The sequence below is a fragment of the Saccoglossus kowalevskii genome, chromosome 13 (genome assembly GCF_978046115.1).
Source record: "Saccoglossus kowalevskii chromosome 13, keSacKowa6.1, whole genome shotgun sequence".
NCBI classification, from domain to species: Eukaryota; Metazoa; Hemichordata; class Enteropneusta; family Harrimaniidae; genus Saccoglossus; species Saccoglossus kowalevskii.
In genome coordinates, this window is record NC_140653.1 from 24388928 (window position 1) to 24406547 (window position 17620).

General features: G+C 34.1%; 1 protein-coding gene across 1 annotated transcript in view; it reads right to left on the reverse strand.

The window, feature by feature from the left end:
• Positions 1–6346: 6346 nt before the first annotated feature.
• LOC102805807 (serine/threonine-protein kinase ULK3-like) overlaps positions 6347–17620 on the reverse strand; it is a 75480-nt gene continuing 64206 nt past the window's right edge. Inside the window, exon 15 of the mRNA XM_078010980.2 lies at positions 6347–8562. Coding sequence (XP_077867106.2) covers positions 8546–8562 — 17 coding nt within the window. The 3' untranslated portion in view covers positions 6347–8545. The remainder of the gene's footprint in view (positions 8563–17620) is intronic.

Here is a 17620-nt window from a genome sequence, read left to right on the forward strand (position 1 = left end):
GGGGGGAATCATACACAAATTTCTAAACTTTCAACCCAGCAAATGTACAGCCCAAATAAATTATCCGCCATTTTGTATTTTTAACCCAAAAATGTATGATACCAACGTAGGATTTCATTGACATTTTCGACGTATCGCATACCTTACCATACCTCACAAGCCCTTACATCCACTCATCCCCGATCACATCCATGGAAAAAAAACATATTTCTGCTGTCGAATCTGTCTAATTATAGAATAGTTGAAATAGGAGACAGAGTGATAACATTTGAGGCTATACCTTCAAATAAGTGGTAGAATTAGAAAGATATTTCCTTTAACAAAACTAGTAGAATTAGGAAGGTATTTCCTTTAAAAAAAGTAGTAGAATTAGAGAGGTATTTCCTTTAACAAACGTGGTAGAATTAGAAAGGTATTTCCTTTAACAAAAGTGATAGAATTAGCATAGGAAGGTATTTCCTCTAACAAGAGTAGTAGAATTAGAAGGTATTCCCTTTAACAAAAAAAATTAGAAGTTTGTATTTGCTAGCAAAGTAAACAAATTAGGAGGCTATATCTCCAAATAGAGTGGTAAAATACAAATTTCAGGAGTATTTCTGTATGAAAATTAAAAGGTTATAATCTCTAAGAGAGTGGTAGAATTAGAAAGTTATTTCTGCTAACAGAGTGATAAATTAGAAGGTTAAAGCTTCTAACATAATCATTTATGGCAGAATTTGAACCCAATTCCCTAGTGAGGAAGTTCTTAATGACGAAAGAAATAAACAATTTTCTTAAACATGTGATACAAGGCTATACACTGAATTTATTATATTGTTAATACATATTTAAGTGGGCGTATTAGATGAGGGCAAGGGCATAGTTAATCTACGAAAAAGACAAATAAATAAAAATGTATAATTAACACTTGACCCATCAATACACAGTGAAATATGACGCTTTTAGCAGCCTGGGTAATTTGTTAACAATCGCCTCAGCGTACGCTATCTAGACCCACCATCAATTGAGTAATTGCGACTCGATAGACTGCAAGGCGGTCAGGCTTAATACAATAAATTTACCAATCAGACATGTTGCCCCAGCGCCGCCCTGATTTGATTCGCCGTAGCCGATCAGCCGGAGTATCGCAGGTTCCGAATAGAAAGCAATCAACGTGCTATCTATTGCGTGCCCGCAATTCAGCTGTAGGGGCTAAACTGTGCGATGCACGTAGATAACAACTGTCTCGTATGCTGGTCACGATTCAAGATTGCGATGGAGTGTGTAGATACGGGCAAGCAGCAAGATTAATGTACTTTCTACACACTATCACTCCATTTAAGTTTTCCCGTCATAAAAAAACGACGTCTCATTGAATTCATACAATGCATATGCATTCCTAGTTGTGACATTTGTGCTGTTCGTCTGTCAACCGTTCATTTAGTGTACACTTCTGTTATTACCGATTGAAACCGTTTATTTGGGTTCGACATATTTGGAGAATATACACTATTTACAACTTCCAACGTCTTGTATGTGTTTGTACGACATTATGCTTTATCAGAGGAGGCGGCTCGACATTTTGCATGGGGGGGGGATATAAAAACTATACACTCTCATTTTGAGGGGCAAAGACCGCCGCCACTGTTTATCTGATTTAGGTACATACGCCCATGTGTCACAATTTCGCTGAATTAAATTTGTTTTTGAATCTAGCTAATATGAACAAATCAAGTCGCGATTAGGATTCCCCGGGGTTTTTATAACGGAAATTGTAATTTCATGAGAACTAAGATACGCAGATGTTTACACACGTTTATAATAGTGACATACCGTTAACGATTATAGAATGAGTAATCTTTAAATTTGCAACGCAAATTAGCTATTTAATATGCACCGATTATAATACATGTACATTCAACTATAAACAGTATACATATCCGCGCCAAGTTTCAATTCTTCTAATAAACTTGTGAATTTGTATGCAAATTAGCCAATTCATATGCATGGATTAAATCAATACTACTATGATGATGATAGATTCAACTACGCAACATTACGTAGACATCAAGTTCAACAACTGTTACACAATGAATATACTAAAACCAGTTAATTAATAAGCCAATTAGCTAATTCATATACAAAATGTTACAAATTAAATGAAATCACCAACCACAATTTCGGCGAAATTGTGTGTACACCCGTTATCTCAATGTTCCGCTGAGTTACACATTGCATACAATACTTTCTATTCATTCTCCAAACTTTAATTTGACAAACTTTTGGAATTATAATTTTATTATATTTGTATATACCACATTACAAATGTATGTTGTTTGCTTATATTTGTAAATAAAGAAATATATTATCTTACGCTGTCTGAACTTCTTGATATCAAACAGATGTTTTTATATGATAGCAGTTTTGTTTCAATTGTGGTCGCTGGAAACTGTTGTTGGTCAAAATATTTGACGTCATATCCAAATAATGTCGCTAATTTGGATATTCCATTCACCTGGAATAGACATATTTTTGTGGGTTTCAAAGTAACATATCATTCAAACAACTGACGTAATCAGTAATCGCGATAATCAAATTTTTTCACACTTTCTTCGGAGATGACGTGCACTACACGTGGTCATTGAAGTACCGAATCGCGTCACTGATTCGCTCGAAGACTGGCGTACGGCCGACAATGGTTTCTTTGAAATTATAAAAACAACACGCGTTCGCAAGTACTCGTGGTGGTAAGGTTAGTCATATGGTGCTGTGTTGACCGGAACGAACTAAACGTTGTCTCTATTATCCTGTTATAATCCCGATACACTATGCTATGTCAGGGGTCATCAGTCCGAATAATCCTACCACCCCCAACACACAGCCTACGTACGAAGGGATCCTACTGCAAGGATCCTACAGTAGAATCCTACCACCCCCAACACACAGCCTACGTACGAAGGGATCCTACTGCAAGGATCCTACAGTAGAATCCTACCACCCCCAACACACAGCCTACGTACGAAGGGATCCTACTGCAAGGATCCTACAGTAGAATCCTACCCATGAATGAAAACATCCACACTTCATCTCCTTTGCAGTATATAAGTTGTAACGCCGATCAAGATGAAGGTATTGACTTTAAAAAGTCAGCCATGTCCTCAAGAAAATGATGGTTGTATTTATTAATTGGCGGCCACCTTGTCAGTATTGGAACACATCATATGGCGGAGATATAATGACATACCACAAATTGTAAAGTGAACAAATTCTATGATGTCGTGCCTAACGGGATCCTAAATTCTTTAAAAATTAAAACATACAGTCAAAGACAGCTTAAAAACATAAGTAAGAATAGGGAATATTCAAAATTAACTAAACATTTCCGAAGCCTCGACCAATAAATCTGCTATTTGAGATGTAAAATGATATGATCCAAAAAAGTGAAGTTCATAATAAGCGTAGAAAGTTAAATTAAAAAAAAATAAAACAAAAAGTATACATTCGATTGTACATATATGATTTGATTTTTTGACAATTTAAATATTTTATCAATTCTAAACTACCCACTTCTGTGGATTACCCCTGTGGATCAAATTAGTCCAATGGTTCTATGATCTGAGAAACTACATTATTGTTCATTTATTTAAATTAGGTAACTAGCTGAATATGCATGGTTTCAACCCTTAACTAAACACTTCTATAGATTGATATATTGAAGATAATATTTGGTAATCGTAGTCCTAAATAACTATTAAAAATAAATAGTTAATAGTTTTAATAGTTATTTAGGACTACGATTACCAAATATTATCTTCAATATATCATACTTATCAGTCCGAGCAGCGTTTATTTATTTATAAACTACTATTACTTCTATAGATTGATGAGTTATCTATGGAAAATCTAAAAATAGGCAAATTAGACAATTATTATACAAATATTTCAAACAAACCTATTCAAAATTCCTGTAGGGCCTCCTAGTTATATTGTCAGTTTCATTAATATATGATGATTGGTTCTTACAAGGTATCAGTAGGAAATTGACTGATCATGCAAATTAGAGTACTTAGTAAGCAAGATTTCAAAACAAAACCAATCAAGTCTTTCGAATTGTCCTCAATGTACCATGTTTCATTGAAAGACGATGATTGGTTCACGAGAAACCTCGAAGTTGGCTAATTATGCAAAATAGAATGTACAAATTAGAATCCAAAACTAATCAAGTCTTTTGCATTGCTCTAAAGCACATATGTACCATGTTGAATAATTATTATGCAAAATAGGTAATTAGTATGCACAAATTTCAATCCCAAACTAATACAGTCTGTGTTTTGTTTCTGCACACTTACGTACCAAGTTTCATTGAAATGCAATGATACAGACAGACAGACAGACAGACAGAGTAACCGCAAAGATTGTGTGCTTCACACATGTATGGGACAGTTAAAGATTATATTTTAACTGAAAAAACATGATTTCATGTGAAAAGTCATGGAAAGAATTATTGATAGTAGTGTAAACACGCCGTTTATTTAAGACGATTGACAGCTAGCGAGATAAATGATGATCTATTAACTATTCACGCACTAATGGTTACATGAGACGTATGTTTCCCGTACAGGAAATTGAGAGTGCTGGTCAAGTGACCCGATCATAATGATCAAAAATGTGTTATGTTAAAAATGGGATTAACATAAGGTACGTGTATGTGTGTGTGTGTGGGGGGGGGGTGGTGGTTGGCGGCGGGGGGAGACAAAAATACAAAACCTAAGCCGTGCAACGAACATCCGACCTTGTGAAATTATACTTTGGCTAAAACCGCGAAAAGGGATGCTTTTTAAATGTCACAGAATTTGTGCCTTATCGTTTGGGACATTCTAGGTACACACATTTTTGTGCCACGACTACGATACCTGTATAATGACTATTAAAGCGCGGTGATCGTCGCGCAGCGCGTGTTCGAATTTCATGTAAATAAACAATGTATTTTTACACGCGTTGTATACTAGTATGAGTCCCATATCGAAGGGGACGCGGCGCGACGACTGCCGCCCTTTAATTAATCGGACCAATACGAACTCCGCTAAGAATTTCTAGGTTCCAAAATGGTCGAATAGTAGAAGAAGTTATTTTCTTTACTCACAATATCGTAAGTCCACGAGTAAGACATATGCATATATTACTAGAACATGTTATAGTGCTGATTTGAGAGTGATAAACTTCTTGATTAAAGGACGGTGGTCATCGCGCTGCGTATATGTGTGCCATTTGTGTTGATAAACATTGATTTTCCCACAATCCAATGCGATGTTCTAATGGAAATCACAAGTATGGGCGCTACATGCACTAATTACCGCCGTTGACTCTCGATCGATACTTTCCAATCACCTAAAAATACCCCATTAAAGCTTGGTAACGTCTCAGTTTGAATTCATTGATCTGCGTAACAGTCAAAGTCGCCATTTTTGTTTATATAAGACCCATATATCTCGCACATGCGCGGTGCGACGACTACCGCCCTTTAATTACACTGCGGCATCAAATCATCAACATGGTGTGAATTTGATTGTCACAATTTCAAAATTTTTTTGTGAACCTTGGTAACTGTTTGTGGACATACTAGCGTAATGTTGATGTTTTTTGTTCCAAGTTATTTTTTTGCAAATTGGAAATTAATAAAAAATGTTTTAAAATAAAACTACTAATTACCAACTGTATGGACACATATATTGAATCAAGCTCAATACCGATGAGCATGTGCCTGATTTTGGGAGGATGCTTGTGAATTCCTGTGATACTATTTCCAGAGTTTCTGAATTGCCAGGTTTTAATCACTACTGTAAAGAGAAAATACATGTAAGAACAAGATAGGATGCCTCCGTGTTTTGAATATTCTTAAAAAAAATACATGCTATTGCTTGCATAAGTTAAAAAACATTGAATCTTGGGAAGTACAGATAACATTATCAACGTCTCAATTCGTAATTTGTACAGGAGCAAAACTCGTTTAAGTACTTCATCCCATGTCGTACATGTATATTGCTAAACGTAATGGGCGGAGTGATGGTGAAGTTTGGACAATTTGATAATGGTAAATCAGAGTTGTCATACAAATGTATTAGACATTCCTTTGCAATTCGAGTCTAATTCAAGGAACAGATCTAGCAAAACAATGTAGGATTCTGCATCAGTTTCCTTACCACATTGTCGGCAACACAAATGTTACTTCAGACAGCATTGGCATATAGTATACCAGTAATCTTAATTGAATTTTCCCATTTTCAGATTTCCTCAACCATGATTTGAAAAATAATATTATCAAGAAATATAAACTTGTAAACATACAATACATAACACACGAGTCTAATTAATTTTCACACAGCTACACATATTTATTAAACGATTTAAGTCACTTAATCTATATATATATTTACACATGTAAATGCTTATTTAACAAATGCTTTTTTCGAGACACCAGCATGAAGACAGTATTTTTCAAAATGAAATCCACTATGATGCTACTTAATATGCATACGTTAATATGCAATAACACGTAACAGACCTCTGATATTGCAAATCTGGGGCTCTGAGCTTCTGGTATTATTCAATATTCCAGTCAACTAGGAATGATAAAAGATTCTATAACGCAAAGATTTGCAATCATCGAAGAAAACAACATGGTCTAAATAAAGTAACAAACCCAGCTCTTTGACTTGAATACAAATAAGAGTGTAGCATAGGATTGAAAGTATGAAAATGCAAATTTGGGGACACGTAAGGAAATTTATATTGCTTGTGTAAATAAAGACAAACATTGTAAAACAATGAAAATATTGATAAATGTGATAATAATGCTGCATTGTCATAATCATATTCCAAAAAATAACAACAATTTAACAAAGTATTCATTTACAAGGCTAGTTACGCACAGAGCTTGCATGAATAAGAGTTCTTGTACACCTTTGTGTGCACAGAACACCTATACAAATATAGAACAATTCAGAATACTGTAAAATACTTTATTTTCACTTGAAATTAATTTTCGCTATTTTCGCTGAAGGAATATTTCAGTGAAAATAAAATTCAGCGAATATATTTTTTTCCCTATATTTTACATTCAACTTGTCAAAAATCAGTTGAAAATAAATTCCATACAAAACACCCAAAAAGTCTTTTCAGTGAAAATTAATTCCAGCTAAAATAAAGTAATCTACAGTATTGCAATGTGTAAACACATAACATTGTAGTTGTAAACATTTAACAGGTGTAGATAGACAGGTAACCTAGTCAATGTGAACAAGTGAGCAGCTTCAGGGTAAAATAACACATACTCAGTAAAGTACTCAAATTGCTTGTCACATATTATTTTGTAGTGATCACCATAGCAACAAACAATCAAATGCGCCTGGAAATTGTTGTGATTCCTCTGAATAAAAAGATGTCAGTAACATATCCAACAGTCTGTATCACTTTGGTACATGAGCATATTGGATCTGTTGAAAATAGACACTTAGTGAAATAGATGTGCTACAATAAAGTGTGATAATACAGCGGAAGAACCATATTTATCTGCAGCTATTTTGCACCACATATGTAATCATTGGTATTCAGACATTGACAAGACTGACACTATAATTGCTGTTTTATTGTGAACATGGCATCACACCAAATATAGCTGTCATGGCGTGACTAAACAGAACATCTATCACACTTAACGATGGTCACCATTTTCAAATCAAACAGTCAGTTTATATATTTATATGGAGGGCATGTACATTTTGATTACAAAGCTGACAAAAATGAAATAATATTTTGGATCATTTCGTGGCAGAAAGCATTTTAAAAGATAAGTATATTCAGTCAACATATAAAATAATGCATTACACTTGAATAATATCATTCAAAAACATAATTGAAGTAAACATATTCATTTTGATTTTATTATTGTCTTATTCATGTCTTATGCCAATTAGCAACATACTGGTGTTATATTTTAAAGGGCGGTGGTTGTCGTGGAGCAGAGTGTTAAAATTTCATGTAGACAAACAATTATATTACATACGTGAAGACCACCAGCCTTTAAGAAATGCGTGTTTTGCATATCAAAGAATATATTAAAGCAAAAATTTGCAACTGCGTACATGCATGCAGTGAGACTCATCCAAACACAGATGTGTACACACATGTAGTAAACAGTTTTTAGAGATGCAAAAAACCGAATGAGCAATAATGTGTTTGAACAAATTGCATGATTGAGATTTAGTTTAAAACAGTACAGTGACAATTACACAGAAACGTGGAATCAATCAAATAAAAGTGAATAGGATTCCCATTGGCAAAGCAATGCAACAATAAATCACACTGCTGTGGTTTGTACAATACATCCCTAAATACACCAAGGTAAAACCTATACATATAGTAAGACTGTATCATGCAGAGTAATTGAACTACGAAGGTGCAGTAAGCGTATCATCTTCAAATCACTCAACCATTCAACATGCACATATGATGATCCGCATGAAAACATCCGAAGTTGAAGGAGCCAATTTTACAATATTATTGAAAATTACTGGATCAGGCATTCTGTAAAGAAAGAAAGAAAATAGCATCAGCACAAGTATAAATGCTCACTTATCAAGGGCAGTGAATAGCTACAATAACCAAGGCAATTAAAAGCTGAATGGCCCATTTATGCATAATGTGTTTCATCTATCTCTGAAAGGAAAGTGAATTAATGTGTTTAACACAATGTTTTTGTATCATATAAGCAGAAATTTTATCTTTAACGCGCCATTTAATTTTAAAATTTACACTTACTTTATTTCTTTTGTTAAAATCCAGAATTGGATATCTAACATTTATGCAACATTTATTCATAAAAAACAATCATTCAGTGAAATTTGCTACATCAATTGTTAGATGCTTTCAGATTATTTTCAGTAAGTTGAAAACATTATGGATGTATTTCTTAAAAAGATGTCATTGAATTGATTGAGTTGATTTTGATCTAATCTAATTGATTTTAACTATTACATCATAATAAAATATATATACTGCCAACACTCAATGTAATATGGTGTTATATATGTCTCATATGCCCATAGCGACTATTAAAAGATGTCAAGTTGTGCAGCTCATTAATATTACAAACCCAGCATATCTACTTCAAATGTTAACAAGATTGTATGGTTATTCACGATCGATGAATTTTGAAAATTTACAGAAATGTCACAGAAACTACAAGAAAATATTCTGCATTTTAGATTTGGGAATGCTAAAAAAAAACATTTGTTACTAAAACCTATCAAGAATTTTTTGGGAGCCATCCAACTACCTGTGACTTAGACAAAACCATGACTTACTGAGGCACGACTTAGCGAGGGGTCACTGTAATAACAAATTCATGAATATCATAACTTATTTTGATTGAAAACAATGGTATGGTATGAGTTAGTATTCATCGCAGCATATCAATTCAGTATCAAGTACTACATTTATTTCATAGAACATGTGTACCCGGTTGTATATTTCATTCTTTAGCTCTAGATACTCTATTACAAATATGCAAATGAAGCAATTACATATGCACATATTCTGAAAAAATGAAATCTTGCATTATTACTGTCCTAAATTTTATTTAAATCAGCTATTTTTTTTTTATTCGTTCGTTATTTGAACAAGGATATTATTTTTTGTAAGCGTATAAAGCATTTTCTGAATTAAATGTAGTAATTCGTGTGCAATTTCCAATTTTGATTCTTAAACACAAATTATCAAAAATATTATAAAAATGTAATGAGGAATTTGCTTTATCTGTAAAGTGTAAAAACCTACTTTTACTGTAAATGGAACTTTCATTTTTTTTCCTGTAAAAACGTAAAATTTTTTTTTTTTACATTTATTCATTTACTTCAAATAAAATAAGATCACATTATATTACATTATGATTTCACCAATAAGAATAACAATTCTAGTAATCTTATATTAATAATAAATAATAATAATAAAGTAATAATAAATAATAATAATAATAATTTCTTGGTGTGGACCAGAGGTAGTTCATCGGAACTAATCTAGTCTGTGGCCCAATCCTAACCAATATACATTTCTATGCAGGCTATATATATATATACCGGTATATGTATATATACGTACACACACATACATACATAAATACATACATACCCGGTACACATACAAACAAAAACCAAATCTTCAGAAATAAATAAGTAAAATAATAATAATAAAAAAAAAATAATAAAAAAAAAAATAAATAAATAAAAAAAAAAAAAAAAAAAAAAAAAAAAATGGAGCTGTTAATGCGCTACTCTAAATGGTAAGGTACTTTGCAGAATTATGAAACACACACAGACAGCCCTATGGCATGATCAGACTTGTTTGTGCATCACCACACAAGAGCTAAATATGAAACACTTCTGTACATGCTTTACATGAGGTAGTGTTATGCATAAAAATTATTTTATAATATTGAATAATACCTGCAGATTGGGGCTAGCGTAAAGGAATTAGTAGGATTCCATGTAATATAGAGCTGTCAATGAAGTTTACTATGCAGCAGGCAGCTGTAAACATCTTCACTTAAATTAACAATGACATACACACATCGCGGCTTTCATTATTTCAACTGCCAGGGGCAAACCACCAAAATCAATAAAGTACAAACCTAGTGTACAAACACAATATCGGAGTGCAATACAATTATTTATTGACTGTCGCTTAGTGCATTGTATCGCAATTCCCTCATCTGTATTTACTTGAGACAAGTTACTTTTCTATACACACATAACCCATTTGCCGAACACACTCCCATTTACCCGGTGCTAGCATACATATATCGTTCAGTTCACTCGTTTGATTGACAGTTTTTATTTGAAGGTGTTAATGATACTTCTAATTTGCATGCACTCAAGACCTCACCCTGCAAGCTGTTTTTTTTTTCATTTTCTGTTTTTTTTCCACATATACGAGTAGGTTTAGAAGACCATACAAAAGAGAGTATTTCAACAAACCTCGCCAATCTGTTGTCTGCAAAGATTACTCAGCTGTGTATATACAGAATGCATTTTATATTACTGGCAAAATGTAAAATAACCGTGGCTGAGACGAAGTAATACAAATATCCCTGTCGCCATATCGTTTGAATTTCGCCCAATTACCACTTCGCCAGAACGGTTTCGCCCGATTACCTGTTCGCTTGATTACCATTTCGCCCGATTGCCATTTCGCCCGATTACCAGTTCGCCTGATTCCTTGTATGTTTGGTATTTACGTATAGTCAAAACAAGATAACGTAGAAGTCGAAATTTGTTTTTATAAGGATATTGTGCTAATACTTAACGCCTATTTTCTCTATTTAACAAGCTATGAGACGGACACAGAAATCGGCCATCTCTTTGATAATAGCGCGTTTAATTTGTCTATCAGTAAATAAACAAATAAAATGCCTCTGACTAGCAAATATATCAACAAGAGACATTGGCAAACTGAGTAAACAAAGTGTTGGCTATCCACAGCCATTAATTACACTCTGTGATTTGAGAAATATAGTTGGGCACGTTATCATGTCATAACTGTTGTTAACAGGCCTTAACATTTTTAGTGCAACAGTTTGTCAGTTTTTAAGTACTTTTCTATATATTCTTGGTTTAAATCAACATATTTGGTCCCATCAATATTGCATACTGTGTTGTATGTTAACAGATTTCACAAATGGATTGGCACTTTTGCACATGCATATTGTTTATGAAGATGTATGTATACTAATAATTTGTGATCTGGACATATCTATGGCTAATTAAATATTTAGAGGCCTGAAGGGTGCTGTCATTATTGTTTGTTTTTTCTACTTTCTTTGTTTCTTCCTCAACTTTTCCATCAACTTGATTAGGAAAATGACTAACACTAGAAACATATTGTAACTGGTGCAAACAACTTTCAAAAGGGTAATCAGTCTCTTGCTTTAGCAAACATCTTGTTTTGAAATTTTGTTTTGGTTCTCACTCAGCCAGTTTTAGTTCAATCTAGCTGAGGACCCGTAACTAGGTGGAGAATGTCACCTACTACGCATATGCAAAATTTAGGTCTGGAAAAAAGGTTGATTAATGAATCCAATAATGGTGCATTGTGGGTAATGCTAGGTATGGCAGCTACAGTTTTGAATGAGGATAAGTGCGTGTCTGAACTACAGAAACATGATTAGGGCATACTGTTTGTTTAATTAGCTTGCCCGCCATTTTAGATCGAAACAAGTCATGGATGTGAATTGTCTTATTTATAATCTAGATATAGATTTTATAATTTTTCCTTTGACTTATTTTTGGGGTACAACCACCTACACATATCTGTTGCTGAGGAAATTCATGCTATTTTTGACTGCAAACTGGATGGAATTGTAAAGGCACGTAGCTACTTTTGGAATACTGTAGAATACTTTATTTTAGCTGGAATTAATTTTTCGCTGAAAACACTTTTCAAGTGTTTTGTATGGAATTTATTTTCACTGATTTTTGACGAGTTGAATGTAAAACAAAAGAAAAAAAGTATATTCGCTGGATTTTATTTTCACTGAATCATCCCTTCAGCGAAAATAGCGAAAATTAATTCCAAGCGAAAATAAAGTATTCTACAGTACTCTATCATTATACAATGATAATATTTTAAAATTACCAAAAGAAGATATGTTTATGTAGATTATGGGAATAAAAGATTCATTGCCAACAGTCTAGAAAAGAAACATAATTTTATAGTTCTAATGTAATTCCTTTAAAGTTGTTAGTGTTATCCGTTTTAACATTTTATTTTGTATATTTGTATTTCGTGTTATTGTGTTTTTTGTGTATGATTATTGTCCGAGTTAATGTATTTCCAATTCATTAATTTGAGTCAAATAAAATATACTATACCATACTATATAGTAAAACAACTGCAGCATGCATCCCTAATATATGGTGGGTGCCACAATGAAGCAGAAAGTGTTTAATCTAAAAACCTAGCTCCATAGCAACATAGCATAAGGCACCAAATCACCATAACAACTGGCACCAAATCACCATAACAACTGCAGCATGCATCCCCTAATATATGGTGGGTGCCACAATGAAGCAGGAAGTGTATAATCTAAAAACCTAGCTCCATAGCAACATAGCATAAGGCACCAAATCACCATAACAACTGGCACCAAATCACCATAACAACTGCAGCATGCATCCCCTAATATATGGTGGGTGCCACAATGAAGCAGGAAGTGTATAATCTAAAAACCTAGCTCCATAGCAACATAGCATAAGGTACCAAATCACCATAACAACTGGCACCAAATCACCATAACAACTGCCACCACACCACCATAACAACTGGGATTACATCACCATAACAACTGGCACCATAACACTAGACACAAAACTACCATAACATCTGGCACCACACCACCATAACAACTGCCACACACCGCCATAACAACTGCCACCACACCACCATAACTGGTACCACACCACTATAACATCTGGCACCACACCACCATAACATCTGACACCACACCACCATAACAACTGGTACTGCACCACCATAACATCTGGCACCACACCACCATAACAACTGGTACTGCACCACCATAACAACTGGCACCACATTACCATAACATCTGGCACCACACCACCATAACAACTGGTACCACATTACCATAACAACTGGTACCACACAACCATAACAACTGGTACCACACCACTATAACTGCCACCACACCACCATAACATCTGGCACTACACAACCATAACAACTGACACCACATTACCATAACAACTGGCACTACACAACCATAACAACTGGCACCACATTACCATAACAACTGCCAACACACCACCATAACAACTGCCACCACACCGCCATAACAACTGCCACCACACCACCATAACATGTGGCACCACACCACCATAACATCTGGCACCACACCACTATAACAACTGGTACTGCACCACCATAACATCTGGCACCACACCACCATAACAACTGGCACCACATTAGCATAACATCTGGCACCACACCACCATAACATCTGACACCACATTACCATAACAACTGATACCACACCACCATAACAACTGGTACCACACCACCATAACATCTGGCACCACACTACCATAACATCTGGCACCACACCACCATAACAACTGGTACCACACCACCATAACAACTGGTACCACACAACCATAACATCTGGCACCACACCACCATAAAAACTGGCACCACATTACCACGACAACTAGTACTGCACCACTATAACATCTGGCACCACACCACCATAACAACTGGTACCACATTACCATAACAACTGGTACCACACAACCATAACAACTGGTACCACACAACCATAACAACTGGTACAACACCACCATAACTGCCACCACACCACCATAACATCTGGCACTACATTACCATAACAACTGGCACTACACAACCATAACAACTGGCACTACACCACCATAACAACTGGCACCACATTACCATAACAACTGGTACCACATTACCATAACAACTGGTACCACACCACCATAACAACTGGTACCACACAACCATAACATCTGGCACCACACCACCATAACATCTGGCACCACACCAACAACAACTGGCACCACACCACAAAAACACAAGTCATTACAACCATTATAACAACTGGCACCACATCACCATAACCACTGGCATCAAATCAGCATCAAACATGGAACCACACCATTATATGTTTTTCCCCCACACACCATGTGTGTTGCAGTTGTTTTGTACTTGTGGATTATCAGATTTAAAACGTGGGGTTGTTAGTAAAATTAATTTTCAGTTTATGATCTCACTGGATTAAAAAAAAAAACAATATAGAAAATAATAGTAAGATTTTAGTTCTTGAAACAGATATAGTATCCCATAATTCCATAGTGCAATCCAGGAGATTGAGGAGCCTTGGTTTAACACATCATCTGCTGAATGGATAGACAAAATAAATGGACAAAACATCATCAGAAAGCAACGAGTTAATTCATTCAGACTGCTTACTAAGAACTAAGCAACTGTGGATTACTGAATATGGAGTGTTAATGTTAATTCAGTCATTGCCATTCAGATGTACCAGAGATTATTCCTTAAAGTTAAATGACACATACAACAGGAAAGTGTAATGACTTGTAAATAATATTGGGATTAAACTAATATATAACTATGTCAGTGGTTTTGAACAGCGTAATCCTGTCTTTCCTGTACTCAACTACAAGAGCAGATTATAAGGACATTAGATGTTTATGTGAGAGGTATAGAAGTTGACAGTTTCAATACATTGTGTAAGACTCATTACAACACGTGAAAGCATTAAGAAAATAAAGTATAGTAATGATATTCATACATTTTCACACAGACCAAGTTCATTGTTGCATGGTGCATTACAAACTAATTTTTCAAGCATGCATGTCTGTGTGAAGTTTGATTTTGATTCATTCAGGCTTGTAAAATACTAATGATCCAAAACCGCACTTTTTAAAAACAAAATGGCCACCAGTCAACCATATTAAACCTGATCCAAGAAAAATAAGTGACGCGAGTCAAGGTGCCATTATGTTCAATGTATTTACCAAGTTAGAACATAATTCTAGACCTAGTTCAGGAATAGTAAAAACGTGTGATTTTGATACATTTTTGGTCTTTTAATGGCTGCCATTCGGCCATCTTGAATCAGACCATGAAACAAATGCATGTCTATATGTACACGTGATGTTTTAACTTGATTGGCCCAAGCTTGTGCGAAATTCAGCTGGATGGATGGATGGATTGCATGGATGCATGGAGGTCAATTCATAAGTTAATGCTTTAGACTGCGCTTGAACACAATCTAATTAACATAAATGACAATGTAATTTAGGTCTAGATTAATACAATCTAGTAACATTTCCAGTATGGTGTATTGAGTCACATTACAAGTGTAGTATATTGATACAATGTAGTAACATTTCCAGTAGTGCATTGAGTCACATTACAAGTGTAGTATATTGATACAATGTAGTAACATTTCCAGTATAGTGCATTGAGTCACATTACAAGTGTAGTATATTGATACAATGTAGTAACATTTTCAGTATAGTGTATTGAGTCACATTACAAGTGTAGAATATTGATAGAATGTATAACATCTCCTGTATAGTGCATTGAGTCACATTACAAGTGTAGTATATTGATATAATGTAGTAACATTTCCAGTATATTGTATTGAGTCATATTACAAGTGTAGTATATTGATACAATGTATAACATTTCCAGTATAGTGTATTAAGTCACATTACAAGTGTAGAATATTGATACAATGTAGTAACATTTCCAGTATAGTGCATTGAGTCACATTACAAGTGTAGTATATTGATACAATGTAGTAACATTTCCAGTATAGTGTATTGAGTCACATTACAAGTGTAGTATATTGATATAATGTATAGCATTTCCAGTATAGTGTATTGAGTCACATTACAAGTGTAGTATATTGATACAATCTAGTAACATTTCCAGTATAGTGTATTGAGTCACATTACAAGTGTAGTATATTGATACAATGTAGTAACATTTCCAGTATAGTGTATTGAGTCACATTACAAGTGTAGTATATTGATACAATGTAATAACATTTCCAGTATAGTGTATTAAGTCACATTACAAGTGTAGTATATTGATACAATGTAGTAACATTTCCAGTATAGTATATTGAGTCACATTACAAGTGTAGTATATTGATACAATGTAGTAACATTTCCAGTATAGTGTATTGAGTCACATTACAAGTGTAGTATATTGATATAATGTAGTAACATTTCCAGTATAGTGTAATAAGTCACATTACAAGTGTAGTACATTGATATAATGTAGTAACATTTCCAGTATAGTGTATTGAGTCACATTACAAGTGTAGTATATTGATACAATGTAATAACATTTCCAGTATAGTGTATTAAGTCACATTACAAGTGTAGTATATTGATACAATGTAGTAACATTTCCAGTATAGTGTATTGAGTCACATTACAAGTGTAGTATATTGATACAATGTAGTAACATTTCTAGTATAGTGTATTAAATCACATTACAAGTGTAGTATATTGATACAATGTAGTAACATTTCCAGTATAGTGTATTTAGTCACATTACAAGTGTAGTATATTGATATAATGTATAGCATTTCCAGTATAGTGTATTGAGTCACATTACAAGTGTAGTATATTGATACAATGTAATAACATTTCCAGTATAGTGTATTGAGTCACATTACAAGTGTAGTATATTGATATAATGTATAGCATTTCCAGTATAGTGTATTGAGTCACATTACAAGTGTAGTATATTGATACAATGTAATAACATTTCCAGTATAGTGTATTGAGTCACATTACAAGTGTAGTATATTGATATAATGTATAGCATTTCCAGTATAGTGTATTGAGTCACATTACAAGTGTAGTATATTGATATAATGTATAGCATTTCCTGTATAGTGTATTGAGTCACATTACAAGTGTAGTATATTGATACAATGTAGTAACATTTCCAGTATAGTGTATTGAGTCACATTACAAGTGTAGTATATTGATACAATGTAGTAACA